The sequence below is a fragment of the Vipera ursinii genome (assembly GCF_947247035.1).
Source record: "Vipera ursinii genome assembly, chromosome: 1".
NCBI classification, from domain to species: Eukaryota; Metazoa; Chordata; class Lepidosauria; order Squamata; family Viperidae; genus Vipera; species Vipera ursinii.
This window is the reverse complement of record NC_139512.1, coordinates 66,286,577-66,313,018: the sequence shown is the minus strand read 5'-3', so window position 1 is coordinate 66,313,018 and position 26,442 is coordinate 66,286,577. Positions and strand designations below refer to the sequence as shown.

General features: G+C 37.9%; 1 protein-coding gene across 1 annotated transcript in view; it reads left to right on the top strand.

Moving 5' to 3' along the window:
- The first annotated feature begins 400 nt into the window (after positions 1-400).
- Positions 401-26,442, top strand: part of EXD1 (exonuclease 3'-5' domain containing 1) — a 39,182-nt gene continuing 13,140 nt past the window's right edge. Inside the window, 6 exon segments of the mRNA XM_083366053.1 lie at positions 401-476; positions 3,957-4,125; positions 10,438-10,506; positions 14,078-14,141; positions 16,441-16,571; positions 25,437-25,504. Of these exon segments, the coding sequence (XP_083222179.1) occupies positions 3,993-4,125; positions 10,438-10,506; positions 14,078-14,141; positions 16,441-16,571; positions 25,437-25,504 (465 nt within the window). The 5' untranslated portion in view covers positions 401-476; positions 3,957-3,992.

Genomic DNA, 26,442 nt, shown 5'->3' with positions numbered 1-26,442 from the left:
ATCGTGTGAATGCAGCTCTTGCGTGTATTCCAAAGGGTGGGTGGAAGGAAAAGCCTCTTTGGGCTTGAAAAGGGCGGCTTTGCACCATCTGCATCAGACGGGGCTGAATCGAGCTTGTGTCGGACACTTGGCAACTGGCATGTACCCGTATTTTCTGGCATATAAGACGAAAAATCTTGAAAATCTTCTCAAAAGTCGGGGGTCATCTTATACGCCCAGTCGTCTTATACGCCGGAAAATACGGTACATTAGGAATATACTAAATTGAGTACCAATGAGATATTTGTACTCTTGTAATTCAGCTTTACTATGTAAAGACCTAGAACTAAGGAGAAACTTCCTAACAGTTAGAACAATTAACCAGTGGAGCAACCTGCCTCCAGAAGCTATGAATGCAGTTTTTAAGAGGAGACTGGACAGCTATTTGCCTGAAATGGTATAGGGTTTCCTTCCTGAGCAGGGGGTTGACCTCCAAGGTACCTTCCAACATTATTATTATTATCATTATTATTATTATTATTATTATTATTATTATTATTATTATTATTATTATCATTATTATTATCATTATTATTATTATCATCATCATCATCATATTTTGTGTTCTTTGTTGTCTTTAAATATTTTACTGTTTCATTTTCTAGTTTCAGAGTGGCACTTGTGTCCAAAAAACCTACCATATAGATTGACCAGATTTTAAAGTCAAAAGAAAACACTGGAAAATCAACAACTTCTTATTTTGAAAGGTGGTTTCTCATTGTTTACAGAACTGGTTTAAATGGAATGATAAACCTTTCAAAAAATAGACCATCCATAAAGTTAACTATCTTGCAGTCCTGCCTGAGGGATCAAGAAACTAGCCACACTGGTTGAATCAGATGCTCTGCATTTATATGTAAATTTTAAAATCTAGGAGAGAGATTTAATTGTGTTGCAAAATGCAGATATAATCATGATGCTGCCTTTCATGGTAATGGAGTTAGATGTGATAACATTGCTTAAATGTTAAATTCTATTAAAAGGGGAGACTTGGTCTGAGTTTCTGTAGATGATTTATCTCTTCATTTTAAAGGTATACTCAAATTTTCTATGGTAACATAGTTCCAATAATTTTATTTTTTTATCTTTTAGAGACTTTATTAATGGCTTTAGATGAAGGGGAAAAACATGTTTTACTAACCAACATCAAATTATAGATTTACAGATTGCCCCAAGAAAAGCAATAGTATAATACCTTTTATATGTTATTTAGTTGGAACTTTAAAGCACCAAGTACAAAGAAAACTAAACACAAATGTAAAAAGACGCTCATACTCAGTTATATTATTTTATCAACTATAGACTTGAGTCTTCATAAGTGCTGTGGCCTAAGTCTTGAAAGTTGTGTTGCTCTGCTGCTTCTTAAAGCCCACGTCTGTGGGATTTAAATCTATAATAATAGTGAATTTCTGGGAAATATAAACTCATATTCTCAGTTTGTAGTGTTTAGTATTGCATTCAAAAAGAAAGCTGTGAAGCAGCTGATTACCCTATAGGAAACCTTGAAGAGAAAAGGCACCAGAGGAAAAAAACCAATGTCTTTTCTGGAACCAAAGAGGACAAGGAAAGTGTAAATAATAGAATTGGTATCTTCATCAACAAATGAGAGAGACACTGCATGACTATCTTTCTTCAACATTTCTTCAGCTGCAGAGTTGATGAAGGTCTGATCGTCATTTCAGCTTATATAGATATTTATTTTATTATTTATTATTATTACATTTATATACTGCCCTTTCCCTGAGGACTCAGGGCGGTATGAGAAACAGCCATATTTTGTTTCCCTGAATAAGCAGTATAGAATAGAATAACAGTGTATTCTATAAGGAATATAGAATAGTGTGTGCATGTGTATTACTTACAGTATATTACAGTATATTTGTGTATATACACAGTACAGTATCACAGTATAGTCTATAAGCAGTATAGAATAGTATGTATATGTATATATAATAGTATATTACAGTATATTGCAATATATACATTGTGTATACAGTACAATATATTACAGTATATTCTATAAATAGTCTAGACTAGAGTAACAATGTCTATTAAGTTTGCTTCTGATTCACAGAATGCAAAACTAGATGCAGCACAGGATAGTGGAAGATGAAGACAAGCAAAGCAGTGGAGAAGTGAACAGGGAGATGCTCACTAAGAAGGAAGAGGAGGATTCTGCTGCCTGCTTTGTCCAACAATAAGGCAGCACTGCCAGAAGCTATTTGGCACTGACAGGGCTGGTTTCCTCCTTAGGATATCAACATATCCTGGCCCAGGCTGAGAATTTTAATTTTAATTTTAATTGGGGTTTTTATTTTTTCAGGGATTGATGTAATTTTTTTTATTGTATTCCTTGTTTTAAATGCCCTGTAAACCGCCCTGAGTCCTTCGGGAAAGGGCGTTATATAAATCCAATAAAATTAAAATAAAATAAAATAAATAAAAAATAAATAAATAAATAAATAAATAAATAAATAAATAAAAAGGAATATTTGTGAGTAAATGAAATTGCGCAGTGGACATAGTCCATGTGCTGATAGTTCTCTACCCCAGTAAGAGAGAGTAGATTAATTTATAAACCACAGTGTCTTTACAGACTCTCTTTCTCTTGCTCGCTCTGTCTTGCTATATCTCTGTTATTTCTACTACATTGCACTTTTATTTATGAAATTTAGACACTGCTCATCTCATAATCCAAATGACTGTAGGCCAGGGGTAGGCAACCTTGGCTCTTTTATGACTCGTGGACTTCAGCTCCCAGAATTCCTGAGCAAGTATGCTGGCTCAGGAATTCTGAGAGTTGAAGTCCACGAGTCATAAAAGAGCCAAGGTTGCCTACCTCTGCTCTAGGCAGTTTACCAATGCAAACCATAAAACCATTTCAAAAAGACATAATTAAAAACAAAACAGTGAAAAACAGAGGCAGAGGGAGGCAGAGGGAGAGGGAGTGCTCTCAAGTGCCCCCTGGGCTGCATGCCACTCTTCCTTTCCAATTGGCAGAGCCAGGTCTTCATGTTCTTCTAGAAGGTCTCTGCCACTGTCCCTGCCTATGGAATAGCTTGCCCCCAGAGGTGAGGCAGGGGCAGCGGCAGAGAAGGCTCTCTTCCTAGGCTCTGTCGATTGAAATTCTTTAACCAATGGAATCCATAACATATTCTCGCTACCTCACTAAGTGGGACAAGTTGATGTAATTGGGGTCAGTTCCTCAGGTAACCTGTCTTATGCCATGGAGACCTTTAAAGGTGATAACACCTTGAATTGGACTTGGAAGTAGAACAGCACCAGCCAGGCATAAAAGAATTCTTAAAGTTATCGACACCTGATTTAAAGAAACAGATTGCTAGTATACTGTATGTTGTTTCTTAACATTTAAACTAGTCTTTTCAACAGGGATAAGGAAAAGAATTTGAGACTGGAAATCCAATTGTAAGTTGTTATGGTTGTAAGTCAAGATAATTAGATTGCCAGTCCCAGTTGCAGTTGTAAATTGTGGAATACATATATACTGGTTTATTTATAGTTCAGACAAAGCACATGTCCACAAACTCATATTTTTTCTTAAAAACTGAAGACATTGTCTTTTCTTAAATAATCACATTGTTTTTTCCCAGTTGTCCTGGATCTATAATCATTATATGGACCTAGATTTTTGACTTAAATTGTATCATTCATTGATGACTTATTTGAGTCATCTGTTTTTATAATGAATTTTATATGCAAGATCATTCTACAGGTCACTTATTAGTCTGCATTTCTGTTATTGTTTAATTATGTGATTAATTAAAAGCCAGACAATGTATAACTTACTTCTAAGAAATTAAACTTTATGCAGAATAGGTTTTAATTTTATAATCTCCTTAGTGTATTTTTACATATTTCAATAAATAACCAAAGATTTATTTATTTATTTTATTTAGGCTGAAGGCCCGATTCCTTGCAGGAGAAAATCCACAATGGATCCTAGCTGTGATCATCACTTTCTTCATCGTGTTTTGGGGAAAACTGTACACATCACATTGAAATGTGGCACATTCCAGGGAATATTGCAACATGTGGATTCCAGTCAGTGTATCTTTCTAAACAGAGGTATTGCTGCTTTTTTAAAAAATTCAGTGCATTTATACTGAAACTTGTAGTGGGATTTGATGTATTTTCTCTGTCAATATGACTAATTTCTATACGATAAAGTGTCATTCTAGATTGTCTTGTGGAATAAAAACATAGTTTGGTCACAGGTTATCAAAAAGATGAAGTATGTGAATAAATATTATATTTGTAATTGTATCTCCCTACCCCATCACCAAATTCCCAACATTAATGTCTCACTTTCCAGAACATTTGATTTAATGTTATTTCCTTAGAGCTCAAGCTCCAAACTTTTTTCTCTAGAGCTTGTTTAAAAGTTCAAATCTGGATTGGCTGTGAAAGTCAAAAATGCTGGGACTTACAGTTCCTGTTTTCCAGTGAGCAGTCTGAAGATTTGGAATGCCAAACCCTTCAGCTGAAATTTCTTTTTGTTGGGAACCCTAAGGGGCCAGAACCCACCCTAAAGGGGTGGCATGAAGGAAGGAAATCCCAGGGACTTAGGAGAGACAGCGGTCTCCCTGAACGGTCCAGAAGAAACCTCCCAGAAACCAACAGAAGAAAAGGCTGGCTAACTTCATGTTCAGCCATAGCTGGTGACAACGGAAGTCATAAGCTTTTAAACTAGGCGGATTTTAAACAGCATGCTTGAATCTGGGTAAGAATATTGATTTTCTCTATCCTATCCTACCTATTTTCCTGAAAGAAAGTCCCAAAAATAAGAGATCTCCGGGGGGGGGGGAAAGGAGGGGGATTTTACTCCCTCCTTTTGGTTACCGGAAGCGGCGAAACTTACCCTTTAGAGAGAGGGAAAAAAAGACTAGAAAGACCTAAAAAATGAGCAAACACTGACACCTACTGGTGGGTGAGGATTTTTTTTTCTCTCTGACCCTCAAAGTTCTTAGAAAATGCAGCTGTGTAAACAAAGTGAGAGTAACAAATCTGAAGTAATGAATACTTTAAAGGAAACACATGATAAGCAGCAACAATTTCAAAGGACAATGATTTTAAACTACAAAGAAATACAGAACAACCTTGAGAGTATGAATCAACTTATCTCCAACTTAATTTCACTCCAAGATGACTGAACATAATTCTGAGGATAGAGACTTAAAGATGGAACTGTATAAAATAAAAAATCATGATTTAATTCAAATGGGAAATATTTCAACACGTTCAAGCAACTTTGAAGATAAGGAAAAGAATGAGGAAAAAAACTTTACAGGGAAACAAATGATGCAGCAAAATACATTGATTAAGAAAGGCAATGGCCAGAGAAAAAAGATTAAAATAGAAATCAAGAAAATAGATGATGGGACTTATCAGAGAGAATACTTAAAAAAGAAACAGTTGTTTGAATATGGCTAAAAACGGAAAAACTTTGGAATATATTACTCTTAGAGAGATGAATTTCTTTTTTTTGTTAACAAATACAATAAGAAACGTTTGTTTGAATATGGCTAAAGAAATGGAAAAACTTTGAAATATATTATTCTTAGAGGGATGAATTTTTTCTTAACAAATACAATGTGCTTTTTTTCTTTTCTGTAAAAAGAAATTGAAATGATTTAAACAAAGCAAACGTTTTAGTTATTTAAATGTGATGATGATAAGAAAAGCATAAAAATATGTTTTGAATGAGAGTTAAAGGATTAGATGATTAGATCTACTGAATGGAATGTTTAAAGTTTAAATCAGGGCTTTTCAACCTTTTCACCCACTGTACCACTTTTAGGATATGGCAATATCCGAGTACCACCAGTCACCTAGCAAGGTGTCAAAAACTTGATGACCAAAAAAAAAGGAAAAAAGTGATGAAGTACAGGTAGTCCTCAACTTAGAACAGTTCGCTTAGTGACTGTTCGAAGTTACAATGGCACTGAAAAAAATGACCCCAAACCATAGCCAAGCAACATGCCTGCCCGCCCGGCGGCGCTCTTCCTCCTGTCCGAGGTTTTTATTCCCCCCCCTCTGCTGGGTGGTTGCAGCAGGTTTTGGTCACTTCACATGACCCTGGGACACTGTGACCATCATAAATATGAATCAGTTGCCAAGCATCTGAATGTAAATCACAAGACCCTGGAGATGCTGCAATCAGTGCTTCTTCCGGGATCAGCAGAAGCACCGGGATTAGTGCCGAACTCCAGCTGTAGCCTGGCGCTGATCCTGGTGCTTCTGCTGAGCCCTGACAACCCTGCAGCTACAGCCGTCTCGTGCAGTGCTGCCACCGATTCAGCTCATTCCCCTCCGCCGCTACCACTTTTCTAGGATGGTCACATACCACCTGCCAGGTGCCAATGTACCACAGGTGGTACCCGTACCACTGGTTGAAAAGCCCTGTTTTAAATAGATTAAATACACTCAGCTATGGTAAAAAAGAATAAGAAATTGAGGGAATAAATATATATTAAATTAGGAGGGATACATATTTTAAGTTGTATGTTATTTTTTGTATCTCAGTGCTTTTGTCTTTTTTCCCCCCTCTTTTTTGTCTCTCTCCTCTTTTATGAGAGGGCTTATATGAAAAAATAGAATTAAATCCACTAATGTAAATGTAGTTAATTGTTGAAAAATTGTCACTAGTAAGAATATTTAGAATTTGGGGGGAAAAATAAGCTGAAATAAGCACGGTAACAGGATTTACGATAAGGTAACTAAAATGACAAATAGGATTATTGGAAAAATTATATACTTAATTGTTGTTAATCAAAATAATGAGAATTGTCTTAATCAAATGTTTTCCAAAGAAAGATACTTTGGGGAAAGGGGAAATCAAATGAAATTAACATATTGAATATAGATTATAGAAATCAATTGTTAAAGATTGTCTTATAAATGTTACCCAGACAACATACTGTTTACAAATTACTGAATGATTTATGTTATGTTAAAAAATATCAATAAAATATATACAAAAAAAAAGAAAGTAAAAAATGCTGGATTGAATTCCAACTTCTTAGAGAGACCTGAAATTTGAGAAGGAAATGAATAACTCCAGTACTCGAAGCTATTATACTTGTGGTGTGAGCTCTTGGCAGATATACTAGCAAAGCAACATTCCTCTCTTCCTAATAATTTGTTTGCTGTAATTTTTATGAATGTTTGATATAGGATGATTAGCAAAAGAATTGGATAAATTATAATAATGCTTATTCTTTCTAACTGGAGATATGAACTTAAAATATTGGACAATTTTAAACACCACCAAGCTGAAAACTTAGCCTTCTTAATCTCTGTAGCAGAACCCATCCAGAACCAACCAAAATATGTTTCATGAACTTCTTGAAACTTCTCAGTGGTAAATAGTTCATGTTATTACAGTTTCCTAGTATGGTCACTAACTCATCAATAAAAATTTATTTCTTTATATTAGCAACATTCCATCTTTATAATCCATCTCCTTTGATGCTAACACATTAGCAATAGTTACCCCTCTGGGTCCATTGAAATTTTCTCCCAGCATCTGAGTGTTATCAGTCTGATTAGATTCAAATAACTCCTTACTTAATGCTCATTAATACTTCATAATAGAATTCATTTCATGATTTAAAGTTCATAGCAGTTATTTTCAAGTTATACTTTATAGTCACTATGATAAATGTATTAGTAGCACATTGGAGGGCAAACGGCTTGAGATTTCTAAATTTTGCACAATCCTTAGTCAATATGTATCTTGTGCAAGAGTGAATAAATAAGTCGTCATGTATGTGTAAGACTGAATTTCAACAGAACCTAAGAAACAAAAATACACTCAGATTTTAAATAGCAGAAGGAGGCTAAAATCTGTGCCTCCAAATTACTCAGTATCTGCCATCTATTGATAAATTCCAAAGTACTCACTTCACACCTTGATAGGAATGAGTCATTACATACAATATGTGTATAAAAAGCTCCTCCCGCTGCACTTTGTCTACCAGCTTAAGCTTCTTTTTCATTCGGGAGTATAATAAGATCCTGCTAAACTCCTCTCTACCCATTCATGCCTATACCTCTGATCTCTTAAGATGTCAATTAAAGTCAAGAAATCCACCACTCCTCACAGCACTTAAGCTGCTGGCCGAACATCAGAGCACTATACAAAAGTGGATGGAAGCATGGAGTAGCTATACCTCCCAAGATATTTCTGAGCATATTAATCCTAATAGAATACCTCCAGGATTTAATCTACCCCAACACATATGGGTGACATACAATAGAATTAGAACGACTCATGGGGTTTGTACCGATTCTCTGTATAAATCGGGAAAGACACCTTCAGCACAATGTGATTGCGGGGCTCCCCGACAGACTATCCAACATATAGTGAGGGAATGCACTAATAGAAGATACCCAGGAGATTTTAAGGACTTCCTCTGCGTAACAACGGCAGCTACTGACTGGATCTCCAAACTCGACATTAAACTCTGAAATGTTATTTCTGTTTTCCTCTTAGGTTTTATAATTGCTTCTGTTTTTAAAAAAAATGCTTTAACTGTTCTAACTTGTAAATATGAAGTGCTTTTAATTCTGTGTGTGACCAGCCATACGCTAAATAAATAAATTTCAGGAAAGGATTTAGTTTGTTGGAAAAGAGAAGTACTATAAAAACTTGATTTTTTTTAAGATAACAGCGTGTTGCTTTAACAATGAAAACATTAGTGAGTTCAAGCAATTTTTTTAATGTATACCCTTTATAGCTGAACATTCAAGGTACTTAATAATAGTAAATACTGTTATGTATTTTAAAACATGCATAAAATAAATATACAAAATCTAATAAGTCTCAATTCTCCAGATTAAAAGAAAATTCTGTAATTATGTTAAATGCATTTTAAATGCTTTTTAAATATTAACCTTGATTTAATTTTTATATCTTTGCTGCCTTTTTGGCTTTATTTACAATTATTCTATGCTTAATTATTTTGAGGCTTCTAAGGAAGAGTAGTATATAAATAGTAAGTTTGAAACAACAGACTGGGTTTTTCTCACCACAAATATAATAATTAAATGTGCTTGAAAATAAAATTTAGCAAGAAGTTTTATAGTTTTAGGGCCAGTAGAAAAGAGGTGATTTTATTAGTAGTCATCTGTCAAATCTCAGAGGCACAGAACATTCCTTCCAACATAAATCCTAACGAAGACTATATATATGGAAGAAGGCGGTCCTTCAGTTAACTTAATTTGATGCATATAAACGGAAATACTTTCTGATTTATTTGATGTGCAGATTGCAGCCTGCTCTTCTGAAGCTGAAAACACATTAAAGTCCACTGATTCTGTGATAGCAAGGGTAAAGACAAAGGACGAACATTCAAGTTAAGAGTTACACAGTACTTCTACATTTTTCTACAACTATTTCTGGATTAATCTATCAATATTTTAAATTCCAGGGAAATCTGCAAGTGCTGTTTAGAACTCAGAAATATTAAGAGTAGAGTTCAAATTATTCACTACTATACTTTTAGAACAATAAAAGCTGACCCCCATAGACATATACTCACCCTGCAGAATCAAGCCAAAGTATCTTCTAATATTATAAAGCAACCAGTTGGATTACTGTGGGAATATTTCAAGCAGAACAGATGGTAACTGCATTTTATCATTGTTGCTGGTATTTAAAGTATGGTATCTATGATTTAGAAGATAGTATAAATTGAGGGGCCACTATTCTTGGAATTATCTAACCCTCCTTTAAAAGCAATCTAAATTGGTGATTACAACCATATTTGATGCAGTGAATTATTTGGATTAACTATATTCTGAGTGAAGTTGTGCTACTATTTATTGATCTACTATCTCCACATATTTAATTTCAATGGATGACCCTCCGTTTCATTGAAAGAGAAAAAAACTTCTTTTTGACCTCATTTTTTTCACCTTTGTCTCACCATACAAGCCTTTGCTCTAAGCTGAAAAATACATTTTAACTATTTTAGTCTCCTAATAATTTTAGTTATACTTTTCTTCATATTGATTCCAAAGCTTTACCAATGTATTTTATTTAAATGTATTTGTTATAATATGTATTATGTTTTAGAACTGGTACGTAAAAGATTGCTAGCAAAGAAGACAGCTTTATCAAAAGTAATATTAGTGTATATTTAGTTAATTAAAAAATAGAAGTTCATGGAAGGGAACTTACTATTTCTGAGTAAGTTATAACTATGTATAACTATTTATAGAGGAAATAATTATTTCTGAGCATTGTCACATCCTAATACTAGCCTATATTACAGTATTCAAAAATATTTTATTCTTATTGTAATAAATTTTAGTATTAAACCAATTTTTTTGTTTATCTAAAGAGATGACGCTGATTCTGTTTGTTTCTTTCAGTTAAGAATTTGGAAAACGGCAGAAGTGTGCCTGGAATAAAGAAGTTCTTTGGCCATGAAATTGTTAATGGTGAGAATATTTTACAATTACATTTAGAAAATATTTGATATTTTATATAATGTAAACTGATAATTTCAAGACCTCATATTAATTAGGAATCTTTTCCAATCTCAAATTTCCAGCTGACAATATTTACCACATATTCTTTGATACTGACTGAAGTATGAAAAAAGTTTTAAATATATTTTTGAATACATTTTCATTAGATCGTTAATTTTATCTTAAGCCTTAGAACAAAACGGTGAAAAGAATTACTATAAAACTATTTCTCAAGAAATATTGCAATTATATTGCTTTGATTTTATTGAATTGGGTCTTTTTGAGAATTAATTATATATAAAATATTTTGGATCCATTGGAATCTATAGACATATTCATACAGGTTTCACAAAACACTTTGTAAGACTATAATAAAGGTCTACTGGGTAAGTTCCAATATTGATGATGAGGATGATGAGGATGGAAGGGACCTTGGAGGTCATCTAGTCCAACCCCCTCCTCAGGGAGGAAACCCTACCATTACAGACAAATGGCTGTCCAGTCTCTTCTTAAAAACTTCTAATGTTGGAGCATTCTGGAGGCAGGTTGTTCCACTGATTAATTATTCTAACTGTCAGGAAGTTTCTCCTTAGTTCTAGGCTGCTTCCCTCCTTGATTAGTTTCCATCCGTTGCTTCTTGTCCTGCCTTCAGGCACTTTGGAGAATAGCTTCTTTGTGGCAATAGCTTCTTTGTGGCAAGCCCTGAGATATTGGAATACTGCTAGCATGTCACCCCTAGTCCTTCTTTTCATTAAACATAAAAGGTAAAGGTAAAGGTTCCCCCGCACATGTGTGCTAGTCGTTTCCAACTCTAGGGGGCAGTGCTCATCTCCGTTTCAAAGCCGAAGAGCCAGCACTTGTCTGAGGACATCTCTGTGGTCATGTGGCCGACATGACTAAATGCCAAAGGCGCACGGAACGCTGTTACCTTCCCACCGTAGTGGTCCCTATTTTTCTACTTGCATTTTTACATGCTTTAGAACTGCTAGGTTGGCAGAAGGTGGGACGAGTAACAGGCGCGGCACTCGGGATTCGGTCAGCCAGCTACGAATCCATCTGGTGGTGATGCTGTCTAACCCACATTTTTTATCTTATCAAGTAGTAGGTTGTGATCTACTTTATCAAATGCCTTACTGAAGTCCAAGTAAATTATATCCACAGCATAGTAATGACTTTGCCTCTAGGTGTTCACTGATTCATTATTCTATTATCTTTTCCAGAATCTTCCCAGATATTGAGGTCAGGCTGATAGGTCGGTAGTTTCCTGGATTTATTTTTTCCCCTTTTTTGAAGATGGGAACTACATCAGCTCTTTTCCAGTCCCCTGGTAATTTCCCAGTGCTCCAGGAAAGATATAGTTGAAAGATATAGTTGAGTGGTTCTGAGATCACATCTGCCAGTCCCTTGAGAACCTTGGGGTATAATCCATCAGGTCCTGGTGATTTGAACTCATCTAGGGTGGACAGGTGCTCACTTATCATTTTCTTGCCTATCTGAACGTGTGTTTCTAATCTGTTTTTTATGGTACTGTTTTTGATAGGTTGGACTGTTTTTCCCACATATTATTTCTAAAGTTTACTGAGATTCTGTTAATCTTCATTTCCTTTAAAGCAGAATGTTCACAGATGAACAGGATTTGAAAGCTAACCTGTCAAAGCAATTAGGCCTAATACTATGCATGCTAAGAGCACTTTCGTATGAGGATTTTGTATCAGGATTCCCAGCTGGTATTGACCTAAGTGGTTGGTGCTCTCTTCGCAATTAACTGCATTACAGGTAGTCCTCGACTTACAACCATAATTGAGCCCAAAATTTCTGTTGCTAAGGAAAGGAGTTGTAAAGTGAGTTTTGCCCCATTTTACGACTTTTCTTGCCACAGTTGTTAAGCGAATGACTGCAGCTGTTAAATTAGTAACAAGGTTGTTAAGCAAATCTGGCTTCCCCATTGACTTTGCTTGTCAGAAGGTCGCAAAAGGTGATCACACGACCTCCCCCAGGACACTGCAACAGTCATAAATATGAGTCAGTTGCCAAGCATCTGAATTTTGACCAGGTGACCATGGGGATGCTACAACGGTCGGTTGTAAGTATCAAAAACATAGTTACAACCATTGTAACTTTAAAAGCTAAGTAGGAAACACATGCAGTGCTGTTGTAACTTTAAATGGTCAATAAATGAACTGTTGTAAGTCGAGGACTACCTGTATAGTTTATAAAACTGCTGTAATCAATTTTTCACATTACGTAGAACTCTTGTATCATTCATTCCTTTCATCTTCTGGCTTCTGATCCCAAAAAGGAAATGCCGGTTTTGGATTTCCCTCTTTTGTACCTTAGATCAAATATGCAAAGCCTCAGGGCTCAGCTGATGGGGAAGGGGGTATTTTTTCTTTTTAGATGGCATAAGGAGCGAAGAGCCTTGGTGGAGCAGTGGGCTAATGCCTCCTTAAGTAACACCAGCTGCCTGCAATTAGTGCAGGTTCGAGTCCCACCAGGCTCAAGGTTGACTCAGCCTTCCATCCTTCCGAGGTAGGCAAAATGAGGACCCAGATTGTTGGGGGCAATTAAGCTGACTTTGTAATAATGCCGCTTGGGGGGGGTGTGAAAGCCCTAATAAGCAGGCATATACATAGAATGAAGGCTACTGCTAAGCTTGTAAGCCGCCCTGAGTCTTCGGAGAAGGGCGGGATATAAATGGAATAAAAATAAAAATAAATAAATAAAATAAGAGAACTTTGCTGTTGGACCTGCAGCAGCTGAGGGTGGGAGAGTGACTTTTGTTTCTGGTTCAGGTCAGCAGATAGAATTTCAAGAAGAGGCTGGACAGCCATTTGTCTGGAATGGTTGCTTGCCTGAGCAGGAGGTTGGACTAGAAGACCTCCAAGGACCCTTCCAGTCCTAGTATTCTATGTTCTGTGTTCCGTGTTCTAATTATGGATCATAATAGTAGTAGTGAGAAGTGTCCAAAATTGAGGTATCGCTGGAAGTCTTTTTCTTCACATTTTTAATCCTATCTGTGCTAATAAAGTAAGAGCCAGTTTATTGGGGAAAAATATTTAGGACTGTGTTGAGTATATAAGCTGCAGAAAATGACCTGCGTGTAGTTTTTTTTGAAACATGTTTGCTTGTTCTCTTCCCTGTCTGCTATTTCTAATCTATCTCAAAACCTTGAAAAGTTCCACTCTTCTGAATTTGCCATATTTGCAAAATCTTAAACAACAAGCTGCTATTGCAAAGAGTTTCTTTGACGACAAAGCCAAAATGGTTGGTTTTAAGAGAGTTAATTTAGAATAAACCCTTGCAGCCTATATTCTATTTGCATAAAGCTTACATGTAAAATTATGTAATCCTGTTGTGGTATGTAACATGCATATTTCATAGCTTGTTGCTACTTGATTAAACCTATTTTCTATCATGCTCTAATCCTAGCAGGTTTACTTGTTACTATGTCTGTATTCACTTTTAACTTATCTCGTCTGGCTATTAAGTATAGTTCCTGGTTGAACTTTAAATCCTTAATAGGAGCTGTTTTATATTTCAGTGGAATTGCTTGATGACTTAGAACAATCTGCTCCAGAAAGAAATTTCACTCCTACTGGATCCAGGTACACATGAGATTTTTGTTATGAGAAATTACTGAGATCCTGGCTATTAGGAAAAGTATTGTCAGTGGAAAATCTTATTTGTATACTAGTGATCTATCAAACAGTGGACCATGAACATAAGGAAATTAAGGCTGCCCACTATTATTTGATAATGTTCAGGTATATATAGTATGTGTATCTATTACATATAATATAGCCTTCTCCAATTTAGTGTTGAAGTGCTATGCCATTATTTCCAGCCAAAGAAATGCTATAATATACAATATGTGTATCTATTATATGTAATATAGCCTTCTCCAATTAAGTGTTGAAGTGCTATGCCATTATTTCCAGCCAAAGAAATGCTATTATATACTATCATACTATAAATATGTATTTGTCATGAACCTGCTTTACTTTAATATCAATAAGGAGGCTGCTCTAAATATTGTATTTTCAAGATCTTCACCCCAAAATTATGTAAATTTCTGGCTAAGAAGTCAATTTCCTAGCATCCTATTTTAGAGCTCATCTCCTCCCTATACTTGTCAGAAATAATGAAATTAGCTGAAGTAGAGATTCAGTCTAGATTCAGGCATTGTGCTAAGCCTTGTTTTGCTTAATCATGATTGAATCCACAAATGTTGGATTAAGACACCCATCTTACTGTGGAGCCCTTAGTGCTCTCTCAGCACTGTTGTTTTCTTGCAGACATTTCATCACCCAGCTAGGTAACATCATCAGTGCTAGAAGGGGAGTACTATTGCTCTCTTCTTATATAATAGTGCTGGGGTCCTCAAACTTAGCCCTTTTATGACTTGTGGACTTCAACTCCCAGAATTCTCAGCCAGCGTGGCTTACCCTATCAGTGTTGGTGGGAGTGTTCTTAGTGGTTCCTTGATTAGGCTGTTGTATACTGTTAGCTCCCACCAAGGAGGAACAACAGAAATCAAACCATAACAGGAAGATCTTCACTTTGTAGGATAGTACTATAAAACCTCACTATAGGTGGTCCTCGACATCACTATTCATTTAAAGTTACAATGGCGCTGAAAAAAGTGAGTCATGACTATTCATCATTTTATGACTACCGCAGCATCTCCAACATCACGTGATCAAAATTCAGGCACTTCGCATGTACAGTATTTACAACAGTTGCAATAACCCAGGATCAAATGATTGCTATTTGTGACCTCCCCAGCTAGCTTCTGACGCACAAAGTCTGGGAAGCCAAATTTGTTTAATGACTGCATGATTCACTTAACAACTGCAGAAGGTTGTAAAATCAGGTGCCGCTCACTTAACAACTGCCTTGCTTAGCAATGGAAATTCTGATTCCCAGCTGTGATTGTGAGTCAAGGACTACCTATAATGAAGCTTACCCACCCATGTAGATCTATGGAAAAATAAAAGCAATTCACTGTAAACTCTTATATTGTAACTTCTATAGGAATATTTGGGATAATTACATCTTATCCCTCAGTGTCCAGGAAGGTCAACCCAGGAAGGATGGATAATTATTCTATAAACCAATTCTATAGCTAAATTTGGTCTTACTGTGATGAAAATGTGGCAACAAATGATACAAATCTATATATTATTACTTTTCCTTTTTTTGCTATTTTTAATATAATTTTTCTGATTAAAATTGATTGATAGTACAAGGGTCGTCCTTATCACAACTCTGCTTCTAGGACTCCATGGAATAGCAGACTAAATAGCTTTCTAAAAAAACCCCAAAAGGATGGGAGCCAATCTAACCTTGGGAGCAGTGCTGTTCCAGAGAAGGAGTGGCTATGACTGTGAAGACTTTGTATTGTAGGCAACTTTTAACTGATGGTTGCATTAAAACTGCCATTTAGTTACTGAATTTATCTTTTCCAAAAAACAAAATATAAATAAGAAAATTATAGGTGGCCATTTATTTTACATTCCTTTGTCTTTGGGACAAAGTCTATATAAGTACTACAGTTCAATTCCTTAGATCTAGCTTTTTTGCTCCATTACCCACTAGCCATGCCTCAGATGCTGCCTTATTTGATGCATTAAATTTCTTTTTGTATCATAATCTTTATGATTGACCTTGCCGTTGGTAATGCATTCAGTTAAAGCTAAAGGACTTTTCTCTTTTGAATGACATTTGAGTAATTAGCTGATAAAGGCAGGTTTAAAGAACAATTAACATCTGCAGCCAAAAGCATATTTGATAAAACTCATTACTGTACGTAAAACAGTGTAATTTGGGTTGGCTAAAATGTAACCAGCATCCTGACAACAATTTAACTTTTATTAAATGAAATTCAAATAATATTTTCTGCAGGGAATTTCCACTTACTAAGTTGTCTGAAATCGACCAAGAATCACTGCTGGATCAAAACACCCAGAGAGCTAATGTTGTTTCCCAAGTGAGCCAGCAACTCTGTTTGGGTAATGTTAAGTATAAGTTTCCTGGTAATTATCAAAAAATTCACTTCGGTACTTAATTTGGAAATCATTTATGTCCTGCACAAAGCATGAGCATCCATGGAACAGGATGGCAAATGATAAAAAGTGTGTGATGACAATGGCATGCAAATAAAGGGGTACAAATATGTAATGGCTGCATTTGTCTGAGGATATTACCTGTGTTTTGTCAATTTGGTTTATCATGGATTGCTGATACCACTTCTATTATCGTCTTAGTGTTTAGAAACCTCCAGAGACACCCAAGATCACGTATTACTGAAATTTGGTGGCAAACCTCCATTTAACAAAAATTAAGTTTTCCTCACGTCAGGAAGAAACAGTTATATTAAGTTTTAGATGGACTTAAAAGGTATCAACAGGTAGCAACATCTAACCAACCCTGGCTGTTTTTGAAAAAAAGTTACTGCCACGTTTATTCCAATCATTACTTAAGAGCTACTAGGTGGAGATTCAAGGACACAGCTCTTTGATTATTATTTTTTTATTATTTATTTATTGAACTTATATACCGCCCTTCTCCCATGGGACTCAGGGCGGTTCACAAGGTAATTAAAATAACACTACAAATACAAAAAGTTAATAACAATTAAAATAATTAAATTATCCTTGAGTAAAATATAAAACGCCTATAGCTCCAATTAAAACCCAATTACAATAAGTTAAAATTAAAATTCTCAGTCCTGGCCGGAAAGCTCAAAGAGCCAGGTCTTCAGGTCCCCGGCGGAACGAACTAAGATCAGGGGCAGTCCTGAGCTCTATGGGTAACTGGTTCCAAAGGGCAGGCACGCCCACAGAGAAGGCCCTCCCCCTGGGTGTTGCCCACCGGCAGTCCTTTACCGGCGGCACCCTGAAAAGGCCCTCCCTGTGGGAGCGCACAGGATGAAGGGAACTTGATGCCGGCAGCAGGTGTTCCCTCAGATATCCCGGACCCATGCCATTTAGGGCTTTATAGGTCATCACCAGCACCTTGAATCTCACCCGGAGGGCAACCGGAAGCCAATGCAGCTAATTGTATTACAAATGTTAGAAAAGTTAATATTAGAAAAGAAAACTAGTAATGGATATTTATAAGCCTAAAGCCATTTGGTCCCCCTCTTTCTCTTTTCCAATCAGTCCCCATGTTAAAATCTTATATCTCTGGTTGATTTTAAGTTGAAGGAATAATTGGTGTTTGTGACTATTATGGTAATAGGCCTATGAAGTCTCAGGCTCTTTGAATCTGGCTTGGTCCTCACAACTAAATTGGCTTAGATCTTGTCTCATTTGATGAAAGAGCATAAGGAGATCCCAAGGCTACAGGGCAAATGGGGAAGCTGAAAAAACATCCCAGAAAAAGAGAATCGTAAACCATTTTTTAATTGTTCCCAAAAACACCACATTGATAAGCGTATATAGCCATCAAATGTTGATTTTGACTCAAAGAAGCCTTTACCTTTAGGTAAAGGTAAAGGTTCCCCTGCACATGCGTGCTAGTCGTTTCCGACTCTAGGGGCCGGTGCTCATCTCTGTTTCAAAGCCGAAGAGCCAGCGCTTGTCTGAGGACGTCTCCGTGGTCATGTGGCCGGCATGACTAGACGCCAAAGGCGCACGGAACGCTGTTACCTTCCCACCGTAGTGGTCCCTATTTTTCTACTTGCATTTTTACGTGCTTTCGAACTGCTAGGTTGGCAGAAGCTGGGACAAGTAACAGGCGCTCACTCTGCTACGTGGCACTCGGGATAAAGTAAAACATCCAATTAGCGCATACTTGGCTTCTTTTTTCCTAGTCATACTGTATTTTCCGGCGTATAAGACGACTTTTTAACCCCTGAAAATCTTCTCAAAAGTTGGGGGGGTCATCTTATACGCCGGGTCGTCTTATACGCCGGGAAAAAAACAAATCAGTCGAGCGTCCCCGTTCTTGCAAAGCCAGGCCACCCCGCGCAACTGAGCTAACTCCGGCGCGGCTCCGGGACACGGCTGGGTGGGAGCGTCGGGCGGCTCTCCCCACGTGAAGGCGGCGCTGCCCGTTGACTCTTGGCCCGAGGGGAGGGCCTCGCGCCCGCCGGACTCACCTGTCACCAGCACTGCTCTCCCCCCCACGGGGATGCGCTTCCACCGGGCGGTGCTGTCCTGGTGGCCGGGATCGGAGCTGCGCGCCGGACTAAGAGGCCGTTTCGTGAGGCGAGAGGGCGGCGGGAGGGGGGAAGGAGGAGGAGGAGTCCCCAGACGTGGCAGCTCTTCCCGCCACCCGTGGAGCGAGGTCGGTGTCCTCATCAGCCGCCTTTGCCTTGGCCAGAGGGATGCAGGGTGAGCACTTTAAGAGGCAGGCAGGCACGGCGTCCCAGGTGGGGCGTGGGCGCGGCAGTCGCTCTCCCGGTTTAGCAAGTTTCCCAGTGGGTGACCAAAGAGCAGCCTCTGCCGGCGCTTACTCCAATGCGCTGCAACTAGGAGTGCGAGCCACCGAGGTCAGGAGAAGCTGAGCCAGCAGGCAGTCGCCGTGAGCGTGGCGCTGAGGGGCAGCGGCAAAACGGCCAGCAGCCCCACGCGCAGCAACAGCCGCCGGCTCAGCAACAGGTCCGAGCGCAGGAGCCGCACCGCCAGGCTGCCCAAGAAAAGCAGCCACACCGAGAGGCTGCACGCCCAGTCCAGCTCCATGAGGGGCAGGGCAGGAAGCCGGCCGGGAAGAGGGACTGGGAGCCCGGGCCGAGCATGCCTCGGCCGACAGTGAGAGGGAAGCACACGAGTTCTAAAAAAGAGGCTGCGGGTGGAGCTGCTTCGCCCTGCGCCCAATGGGAGAAGTTCAAGGCCTGGGGGGGGAAGCAGGAGGGGTCTCCGGCGCTGCCTGCTGCCTGGGAAACGCTGCGCCTCGGGGGCCGGCAGAAGCACGGGAGCAGTGGGAGGGCCGGCGGGGCCAGTCGGGCCTTCGCCTCCTCTGCGACGGGCAGGGCATGTAAGTATTTTCCGGCGTATAAGACAAAACCTTGAAAATCTTCTTAAAAGTAGGGGGTCGTCTTATACGCCGGGTCGTCTTATACGCCGGAAAATACGGTATTATAAATACGATCTTTTATAATCTTTCTTTTTATTCAACAAACATACATTGCATTCACATATTGCTAAAAGGCATATTGGATTTTCCATTTTTTTGAGATATTTATCTACACATATACATATATTTATATTGATACACATGCTGCAATAATGTGCTTGGATTCCCAGGAGTTTACAATAATAAAACAATATTTAAACTAAAACAGCAATACCTTAATAATACATTTCATCAATACTTATAATACCTAAGCACCATTCCTCAAATACTCACTGAAAAATTCTTATTTTTACTAGCTTCTGGAAGGCTACTGGGACTGCCATAAACTCACCTCAGGATGGTAGCTGTCTGTAACATAGGGGCTGCAACAGAAAAACAGCATATGGTCCTACTGTCTTACTACTGGTGATCATTAATACATTTTGTTGGGGAGAATACACTGTGTGACTTGATCCCCCGTGGAATGTCCAAATATAATACAGAACTAATACATGTGCTAAGGAATGCTTTATTGTAAGCTTTATGATAGGGTGGATTTTGATGGCAGAAACAGAAGTGGTTCTTTGTTTATCTTGGGTTAAGTTTTATTGATTTTCTAATTTTATGTTTAAGTATTTGAAAAGCAATGTGGTGGCTGGGATCCTCTAAGACTTTTATTTGTAAAGTAGACAACCCATGATCTCAGAAATATTTCTTACCTACATAAAGAAGTAAAATGACCATGGGCAGGCACAAAAGCAATGGGAATAGAAGTGTCAGGCCCACCAAACAAAGAAAGAGTTGATTCCTCCTTACTTTACTGTTCCACATCTGTAGACAGAAACTTGCAAAACTGAAGCACCCTATTGTCTATATCAAGCATAAACTCTGATAAATGTTATGGAGGGGCTATCTGCATTCACTTTGTCTCACACAAACTATCTGAACTGAACTGAACTGAACTGCTTCTTATTCAATCACTTGACTATGAGACACCAGTGTGCAGCAGCAACCAAAAAAGCTAATAGAATCCTAGGCTGTATAAAGAGAGGCATACAATCAAGATCTAGTGAAATATTAGTACCGCTTTATAAAACTCTAGTAAGACCACACCTGGAATACTGCAGCCAATTTTGGTCACCATATTACAAAAACATTTTTGAGAATTTGGAAAAAATTCAGAGAAGAGCAAGGCCTGGAGACTAAAACATATGAAGAACGGCTACAGGACTTGGGTTTGGCTAGTCTAAAGAAAAGAAGAAATACGGGAGACATGATAGCAGTTATTCCAGTATTTGAGGGGCTGCCACAAAGAAGAGTGGGTCACGTTATTCACCAAAGCACTAGAGCAGACATGTCAAACACAAGGCCCGGGGGCCGGATCCGGCCCGCAAAGTGGTTTCATGTGGCCCGCGAAGCCATCCTGGAAACAGTGAGGGAACGGCCCCCACTGCCTTGGCCCTGGACCAGAGACCCTCCTTCTGCCAGAGACCCTCAGATCTGTCCCACTCCTGCCCAGGCCCCCATAGGCACCCTGGATGCCAACGATGTAGAGCTGGCCACGCCCACCCAGTAGGCCATATGCACTCTAGCCACGCCCACCCAGTAGGCCACGCCCACCCTGGCCATACCCACCCGGCCCCCTGAGGGCAACCGCAATGCTGATGTGGCCCTCAATGAAATTGAGTTTGACACCCCTGCACTAGAGGGAAGGACAGAAACAATGGTTGGAAACTGATCAACGAGAGAAGCAACCTGGAATTAAGGAGAAACTTCCTGACAGTGAGGACAATTAACCAGTGGAACAGCTTACGCCAAGAAATCGTGGGCGCTCCATCACTGGAGTTTTTTAAGAAGAGACTAGACATTCACCTGTCTGAGATGGTATAGGTTCTGAAACTGGACTAGAAGACCTCCAAGGTCTTCCAGATTCTATTCTATTTCTTTATTCTATTCCTATTCTATTCCTATCCTATCCTATCCTATCGTATCCTATCCTATTCTTACTTTGGAACGCATCCCTTCCCTCCTGGGAATCCTGCCCACAATATACCATCATAGGGGGTGATTTCTGACTTCCTTCCGGCTTCCCCATTGATTTTGTTTCTGGAAAAGCTGGCAGGGGACATCAAAAATCACGATCACATGACCACAGATGACCACGATGCTGCAGTGGTAACAACTTGGTGTGAAGATGCTTAAAATTTTAATTACATGGAAGTAATAAGTCCTGGATTTTATATACATTATATAAGTTAATGGATTTGAGTCCCAGATTTTATATGCATTTTATAAATTGGTGGATATGAGTTACCTTGATTCAAATTTCTGCACAATGATGCTCAGCTTAGGTTGCAAAACAAACAAAACAGTATAATATAATTTAGTAGTATATATGTTTTTATTGTTTGTATGACTTATTTTTGGTAATATTTATGTTTTAATTGTAAACTTCCTAGAGTCATGAATATGAGATGGGCAAGTATATAAATTGAATATATAAACATCTCAAATATTAACTTCATATTAGCATAAAATATGTCCATCAGAGCAAAAGAGGACATTGATTTTCAACTACCATGGCTTCCACTGTATACTATTAAATATAGGATTGGAACCTAATGTATTTTTTTAAAACATGGGGAAAAAATAAAGATATATTTTAATACTTTATAAGTATAGGACTCCATTTGTAACTGAAGAAAGAGATATGGAATGTTCCTATACAACCACCCATAGTAGCTCAAATGACAAAACGTATATTTATTAAAATTGTTCATAGATATATATAGATTGAATAATAAAGCCAAATGGAATCTTTCAGTACAAAAATTGTATATTAGGAGTTATTTATTTAACGTATAATGGTAACATGACAAAAGAGAAGTAAAAATATACACACAATCCATGTAATTATATACAAAACATCTATGGGGATACAGCAGTAGACTCATAACTGAATGTCCAATTCAGTTATCCTCTGGCTTTGTTTCGGGCTGGTCTAGGGAACCAGAGATTACATATTGTGGGCAATATGTGTAATACGCTGTGTGCACAATTATTAGGCAGGGTTGTATTTTGATTGTATCATCGTCATGCATATTTTCCACCTCCAAGCTGTATAAACTTGAATGCTTAGTCAAGCTCGCAACGTCACGTGATGTGTCACGACATATCGTGACTTTTTTTCCATTGCCGGCGATGGGGTGGGCATGGTTTCGGCATGACACCCCTGGCTTAGTGGATATAAGCGTATCAGGTGATGTTTATTTATGTAATGAGGGAGGGTGTGGCCTAATGAGATCAACACCCTATATCAAGGTGTGCAAAATTATGAGGCAGCTTCTTTTCCTCAGTCAAAATGGGCCAAAAAACAGATTTAGCTGACTCTGAAAAGTCAAAATTGTAAAAAGTGTTTCAGAGGGATGCAGTCTTGGAATTGCCAAGTTATTGGAGTGTGATCACGGAACCATCAAACATTTTGTTGCAAATAGTCAATAGGGTTGCAAGAAAAGTCTTGATAAAAAAGACACATATTAATTGCCAAAGTTTTGAGAAGAATCAAACATGAAGCTACCAGGAACCCATTATTCTCCATTGGTCCCATCCTAAATTGCAGAACTGCAACCTACCTGGAGTGCCCAGAAGTACAAGGTGTTCAGTGCTCAGAGACATGGCCAAGGTAAGGAAGGCTGAAACCCGATCACCACTGAACAAGACACATAAGTTGAAATGGCAAGACTGAGCCAAGAAATACCTGAAGACAGATTTTTCAAAGGTTTTATGGACTGATGAGATGAGAGTAACTCTTAATGGACCAGATGGATGGGCTCGTGGCTGGATCAGTAACGGATACAGAGCTCCACTTTGACTCAGATGCCAGCAAAGTGGAGGTGGGGTACTGGTATGGGCTAGTATTATTAAAGATGAGCTAGTTGGACCTTCTCGGGTTGACGATGGACTCAAAATCAACTCCTAAACCTACTGCCAGTTTTTGGAAGACACTTCCTTCAGGAAAAAGTCTGCATCTTTCAAGAAGACCATGATTTTTATGTAAGACAATGCTCCCTTGCACGCATCAAAGTACTCAACTGCGTGGCTAGCCAGTAAAGGCCTTAAAGAAAGAATATTGATCCCCTTCCTCACCTGACATAAACCCTGTTGAGAACTTGTGGGGCCTTCTTAAACAGGAGATTTATGGTGAAGGAAAACAGCACACCTCTCTGAATAGTGTCTGCGAGGCTAGGGTTGCTGCAAAAAATGTTGATCTTCAACAGATCAAGAAACTGACAGGCTCCATGAATGGAAGGCTTATGACTGTTATTGAAAAGAAGGATGGCTATATTGGTCACTGATTTTTTTGTTTTGAAATGTCAGAAATGTTTATACATTTTGAGTTTTTTGTTTATTCTCACTTTAATAGATGCAAATAAACAAGTGAGATGGGTAACATTTCATTTTTCATTTAGTTGTATAATCATTCTGCACACTTAATAGTTGCCCAATAATTGTGCCCACATAGATATTCTCCTAAGAAAGCCGAAACATCACTTTTACTTCCTTAAATATTCAGGTTTGAGGGTTATTAACATTTTGGATTGACCAAGAGCACTATACTGGTTCAATAAGAAAATTAATTCTCCAAAATACAACTTGCCTAATAATTGTGCATACAATGTAGTTTGTATATTAGCATCATAATCGCAACAAGGGGAATCTTGCCATCCTTCCCTGTACAGGGCAGAAGCACTTCTTCCAGCATTACACCTAATTCTGTTAAATTTCATTCAGACAGTGCGAGGCAGGTTAAAACCAGGTGGCTTGGTAGAGGGATCATTAATGGCTATACTCTAACCATATTCTAGGGATCGGTTCTTGAATATTTTGGGCCTACTTTACCATGCAATCTTTAACTAATTCCGCTTCCGAATCCAATTCTATTAAAGCATTATAAATTCTCTTTATATGCGCTCAATCTTGATCTTTAATCTGTTTTACCAAATTTTCATCCATTAATGTAATACCAGCCTTTTGATCTAACTTCCACCTAGCTTGCAATTGAGCATACTGAAACCAGGACTGTACAATATTTTCTTGTTTTAACTCAGCTAACGACTTTAATTGCCAATCATTCCCTACCAATCTAAGTAATTCCTTATAAGAAATCATATCCAAATTCACACCCATAGATACACTATCGCGTGTCCAGGAATCCCCCAGATTGGTATTTTATAATTTACCTTATAATAATACTTTTTCCAGACACGCAATAAAGCACTTCTTAAAATATAAGATTTAAAAGCCTTGTCAACTTTTTTATCATAAATTAAATATGAATGCCACCCATATAATAAGTCCCATCCCTCAAGATGAAGTATACTTTTATTTGTTAAATTAAGCCAATCACTAACCAGTGTTAAAACCACCGCATCATAATATAATTTCAAATTAGGCGCCTTAAGTCCTCCTCTTTCCCGTGCGTCTTGTAAAATCTTAAGTTTAACTCTTGATTTTTTCCCCGCCCAGATAAATTTATTAATACCCTTCTGCCAATCATCCAAATTAGCATCTTTTTTCAAAATAGGTATCATTTGAAACAAGAAAGGATTCTTTATCTTGTTAAGTGGCTAGCAAAATACTGCTTACCAGAAATCCAACTGAATAATTTGGTCTTAGAGGCCTCCTATGTGAGGATGCTTTGAAAAACCAGCTTTATCTTGATTGGTTTGAATTATTAATCTTAGTTTATCTATTTTTGTAGCATCATATCTATTTTATACCTTATATAGTGATTACAGATAAGGTTAACACTTTCAGAGGTTGTTTTAATTGTATTACAGATGAAGATAACGGGGAAAACATAGAATATATTGTTATCAATCAATTCCAGAAGACATTTGGTTCTGCTGTAAGTAGAAGTTGTTGCTTCTTCTCAAGGGTGTTTTATTATTTTGCTATATCCCAGGGGTCTTAAACTCAAATCATCCTGAATATCTCAAGACGATTTGTTCAAGGGCTGCAATTAGTGAAGCCCTTTTATATGTTGATACAAAAATCTTAAGTAAAAAATGGGGAAAATAGCATTATGTTTTAAAATGTAAATTTCATACATTAAAAAAATCATAGGAAAAAGCAATTCCAATTTAGGGTTTTGTGCTTATAATTAATGGAAAAGCATGGTTGTTTGTGGTTTTGAATGATATTTGAGCCTAAATATGGTAACCAAATTATTCCAGTCTTCCCTCCAGATCACCTAATTGGGATCCAAAATTCAAATAATCCACTTACTCAGAAAATTGTGTTGGGGTAGAAATTTAGATTTCTTTCTCATAAAATGCATGAAAGATTTACCTTGTTGCAGACCAAGAGTAAAACTGAAGTGTGCCTTCAGAGATCTAAAGTTTAAGATCTGATGGAGACGAAGAGGGAGGAAAAAGAAGCTGCCATTTTGTTAACAGCAGAGAGAATAGGAAACTCCTCGCTCCATGCCTACCTAGCAGGGAAGAGACTGCCAGAAATAGGTCGCAGCTTGTCAGTTTAATCAGGTACTATAGATCATCGGCTGAGAAGAAACAAGTCTGTTTCTGGACTGGCCAGGGCAGGCTAAGGAGCAGCTGAATTCCTAGCCTCACCAGTGTTTTTTTTTTTTTTTTGTAAGAAAAATGGTGCTGGAATTCACATCTCGTTAATCATTTATTTTATATATATATATATATATATATATATATATATATATATATATATATGCAAATTATTCAAATTGCTAATAAAGAATTTGGGAGGCTAAGATGATCATTTCGAACTCTTTATGTTCTCATCAGTTAGTCATACCCTTTATCTGAGATT